Source organism: Babylonia areolata, chromosome 20 (assembly GCF_041734735.1).
Source record: "Babylonia areolata isolate BAREFJ2019XMU chromosome 20, ASM4173473v1, whole genome shotgun sequence".
Lineage (NCBI taxonomy): Eukaryota > Metazoa > Mollusca > Gastropoda > Neogastropoda > Buccinidae > Babylonia > Babylonia areolata.
Genome location: NC_134895.1, coordinates 51317741 through 51322740, shown reverse-complemented (window position 1 = coordinate 51322740; position 5000 = coordinate 51317741). Strand labels below are relative to the sequence as shown.

Below are 5000 nucleotides of genomic sequence, written 5' to 3'. Positions count from 1 at the left end.
GACAAGACAGGACAAGATAAGGTGAGGTAAGGTAAGATATGGTAAGATTATTTTAAAAGTGAGGCAAGGTAAAGCAAGGCAATGCAAGGCAAGACAAGCGAAGATAAGCTATGGTAAGGTCAGGTCAGGTAAGGTGAAGTAAGGCAATGCAAAAGCAAGACAAGACACGACACGATAAGATAAGAAGATAAGATAGGATAAGGTATGGTAAAGTAAGACAGGATAACATAAACTAACACAAGACTGATACAACTTTATAATCTGTAAATGCACAGAACTTTGTCTAATGGTTCGAGTACATATTATAACATCAAACACGTCAAGCGACGGGCGCAATATTGAGTCGAATGGTCAAAGCGTTGGACTTTCAATCTGAGGGTCCCGGGTTCGAATCTCGGTAACGGCGCCTGGTGGGTAAAGGGTGGAGATTATTCCGATCTCACATGTCCAGACCGGCTTGCGCCTGAACCCCTTGCGTGTGTATACGCACACAGTAGATCAAACACACACGTTAAAGATCCTGTAATCAATGTCAACGTACGGTGGGGGTTATGGAAACAAGAACATATACCCTGCATGCACACTCCTGAAAGCGGAGTATGGCTAGGCGCCTACATGGCGGGGTGAAAACGGTCGTGCACGTAAAAGCCCACTCGTCTACATGCGACTGAAACGTGGGAGTTGCAGCCCACGAACGAAGAAGAAGGAAAAGAACGCTCAGATTCTCTCGCTTCCGAGGGGACAAAGTGAAGCACTCACCTGGGCGGTCTTCATTGTCATCACAAAGGAGTTGTTGACCCGTAAAGCGACCTCGTTCACGTGACCGTCCCACGTGCTCTCCCGGGTCAAGGCCGTGACCTTGCACTGTCCGCTCGTTCGGTCCGTCTGGTAGCTCACGCCTAACTCACACAAACACGCGCGCGCGCGCGCGCGCGCATGCGCACAATCACGAGCATGCACATGAGCACACACACACACACACACACACACACACACACACACTCACTCACGCACACAAAATCACTCACCACATGCACACACACATGCAAACACGCGCGCGCGAGCATACAAACACACACACTCACACACATGCACACACAAGCACATTATACATACTGCGATTCTGTGCGTATGTGCATGTGTGTGTCTGTCTGTCTGTGTGTGTGTCTGTCTGCTCGTGTGTGAGTGTCTGACTAGGAACGTGCATGTGCGTTCATGTTATGTGTGTCTGTAACCGTGCGTGCGTGCGTGTGCGTGCGTGCGCGCGCGCGTGTATATATATATATATATATATATATATATATATATGTGTGTGTGTGTGTGTGTGTGTGTGTGTGTGTTTGCGCACGCATGCGTGCGTGCGTGTGCGCGCGTACTAATGCCATCCAAGAACAAAGCGGTGCTACTGTAGGCAAAATCATGTGTAACAGACTCTGTGTGTGTGTGTGTGTCTGTGTGTGTGTTTGCACACGCGTGCGTGCGTCCGTGCGCGTGCGTACTAATGCCATCGAAAAACAAAGCGGTCCTACCGTAGGCAAAATCATGTATGGCAGACTGTGGATCCTCTTGGTCAGGGTCAGCGTTGTGGATTTCCACTCGGACCAGCTTCTGGTTCTGATCATACCACAGCTGCAACACACACACACACACACACACACACACACACACACACACACACACACGTGCACACACACACAAACACACACACACTGGAAGAGTGAGAGGGAGAGAAAGACTGAGACAGAGACAGACAGAGAGAGAGACGGGCAGACATACAGATAGACAGACAAATTGACAGGCACAGACAGACACTCAGAGAGAGAGAGACAGAGACAGACAGACAGACAGAGATTCAAGATTCAAGATGGTTTATTCAAGTTAAGACCATAGCCCCATATGAACAGGGGGCAACAACACAATTTTGTTTCGGATGTGTCATTGTAATTGTTGATGCAAAGAGTGCAGTATATTCCATAACAAGCTCCAATAAAACTAGGATATAAGTGTCTCTCTTAATTGAAATGCTTTGTAAAGAAACAAAGCAAAACTACGTATAGTGTTTTCATCCACCGATGACATCGATAAAAATAGTCGAAATGTACACGGATATGCATACTATTTTTTTTTTTTTTTTTTAGGAATGAGCTGGATTCGTAGGTCAGTAAGGACAGGACATTTCAAAACAAAATGTCTGGATTTCCTGCACAAAGGACACATTAAGTTAGAATGACAAATGGATTTATAACGACATCTATGTATGTTTAATTCAGAAATATCCGATTTTAATCCAGTGAGAATAAGTCGTAGGTGTCTATTCAAATCAATCAAAAGGTATCGCTTCACTATGTGATCAGAAATATAAACTATACATACATGTCAAACCTTTTCGCTTCACTGGATATGACTTTCCAACTCCTGCCACCTACAGTCTACCAATCATTGTCGAAAAATATGCAAACATCTAGTAGAGAGAGACAGAGAAATAGACAGAGAGACAGAGAAAGAGAGAGACACAGAGAGAGAGAGAGACAGAGAACAACTGAGTAAAATCCTCGAACTGCCGGGAAGAGAGCTACCACCTACTAATTCAGTGATAGGCGAAATTGGGGGCAATAGGCAAATCGGGAATAGGCGAATCGTGACTAGGTGAAACTGGTGTGATTCACGAATCAGGAACAGGCGAAATTTAGGATAATGGGCAAATCGGGATAAAGTGAAACTGGTGTAATTCGCGAATCAGGAAGAGGCGAAAATGAGGGTAATAGGTAAATCGGAACAAGGTGAACCTGGTGTAATTCGCGAATATGGGAATCGGGGAATAAGTGGCTGGGTGGGTAGGCTGGGGTGTGTGGGGGGTGCGGGGGAGGGAACGAAAGTGTTCAGAGATGGAGGTGTGGAAAAGGAAGAGAATTAAAGAGAGACAGACAGAGAGGGTAGGGCAGACCTCACAGATGAAGATATGCAGCAAGAATGACACTCAGAGGGTAGGACGCAACAGACAAATCAATTTAGTGATTCTGTCAGTGAATACCCATAGAAGGAGGGGTGTAACACACAATTTAGTTTGGGTTGTCATTGTATTGTGCAAAGAGTGCGGATATGTCCATCCATGTAAGAAGCTGCCAGATAAATCAGGGTAGTAAGTGTACTCTCTTGAATGAATGCTTGTAAGAAACAAAGCAAAACCTACGTATGATGTCTTTCCAGTGAATATAAGAAGATAGTCGATGTACACGGATGAATAGTTTTCAGGTGATCTTATCAGAAAGGGGTAAGGACATTTCCAACAATGTCGGATTCTGCCAGGACTATATAGATGAAGGGGTTTATACCATAACATGTATGTTTCATGTCAGATGATTTAATCCAGTGGGAGTGTAGGTGTCTACTTCACAGTGAGGTATTGCTTCATCATGTAAGACCATCAGGATTGTCTGTCAGTGATAAGTGGGGTAGGGGTGTACCTCACAGTGAGTGATGTCTGTCAGTGATATATCAGAGGGGTAGGGGTGTACCTCACAGTGAGTGATGTCTGTCAGTGATATATCAGAGGGGTAGGGGTGTACCTCACTGTGAGTGATGTCTGTCAGTGATATATCAGAGGGGTAGGGGTGTACCTCACAGTGAGTGATGTCTGTCAGTGATATATCAGATGGGTAGGGGTGTACCTCACTGTGAGTGATGTCTGTCAGTGATATGTCAGAGGGGTAGGGGTGTACCTCACAGTGAGTGATGTCTGTCAGTGATAAGAGGGGTAGGGGTGTACCTCACAGTGAGTGATGTCTGTCAGTGATATATCAGAGGGGTAGGGGTATACCTCACAGTGAGTGATGTCTGTCAGTGATATATCAGAGGGGTAGGGGTGTACCTCACAGTGAGTGATGTCTGTCAGTGATATATCAGATGGGTAGGGGTGTACCTCACTGTGAGTGATGTCTGTCAGTGATATATCAGAGGGGTAGGGGTGTACCTCACAGTGAGTGATGTCTGTCAGTGATATATCAGATGGGTAGGGGTGTACCTCACTGTGAGTGATGTCTGTCAGTGATATATCAGAGGGGTAGGGGTGTACCTCACAGTGAGTGATGTCTGTCAGTGATATATCAGAGGGGTAGGGATATACCTCATTGTGAGTGATGTCTGTCAGTGATATATCAGAGGGGTAGGGGTGTACCTCACAGTGAGTGATGTCTGTCAGTGATATATCAGAGGGGTAGGGGTGTACCTCACAGTGAGTGATGTCTGTCAGTGATATATCAGAGGGGTAGGGGTATACCTCACAGTGAGTGATGTCTGTCAGTGATATATCAGATGGGTAGGGGTATACCTCATTGTGAGTGATGTCTGTCAGTGATATATCAGAGGGGTAGGGGTATACCTCACAGTGAGTGATGTCTGTCAGTGATATATCAGAGGGGTAGGGGTATACCTCACAGTGAGTGATGTCTGTCAGTGATATATCAGAGGGGTAGGGGTATACCTCACAGTGAGTGATGTCTGTCAGTGATATATCAGAGGGGTAGGGGTATACCTCACAGTGAGTGATGTCTGTCAGTGATATATCAGAGGGGTAGGGGTGTACCTCACTGTGTGTGATGTCTGTCAGTGATATATCAGAGGGGTGGGGGTATACCTCACTGTGAGTGACCATGCCACCAGTTAGGTCGACCGTCTCCGTTTGCACGTGCAGGAAGGGGGAGTCCAGGGTTGGCATGACCTTGATGTTCTTTCTGTTGGGACATAACACGCCTTCCGGGGTCTGCACGCACGCATCCGCACGAAACACAAATATACAAACAGTCACAGACACACACACACACACACGCAGAGGCGCACGTGCGCGCGCGCGCACACACACACACACACACACACACACACAGCATGTTAACAATGTCGCCAATAAATTTGAAATCAAAAAATGATTGTTCTTAAATACTAGTTGTTGGGGTTTTTTCTTTCCGATTTTTTTTCCCCGTCTTTTTTTTCCTCCTTTATGTAAT

At 46.0% G+C, this 5000-nt stretch overlaps 1 protein-coding gene across 2 annotated transcripts in view; it reads right to left on the bottom strand.

Moving 5' to 3' along the window:
* Positions 1-5000, bottom strand: part of LOC143294704 (uncharacterized) — a 95250-nt gene that overhangs the window by 62554 nt on the left and 27696 nt on the right. For both annotated transcript variants that reach the window (XM_076606111.1, XM_076606110.1), the window contains exons 7-9: positions 4634-4759; positions 1530-1629; positions 760-899 (exon numbers count right to left, since the gene is read on the bottom strand). In XM_076606111.1, the coding sequence (XP_076462226.1) occupies positions 760-899; positions 1530-1629; positions 4634-4759 (366 nt within the window). The remainder of the gene's footprint in view (positions 1-759; positions 900-1529; positions 1630-4633; positions 4760-5000) is intronic.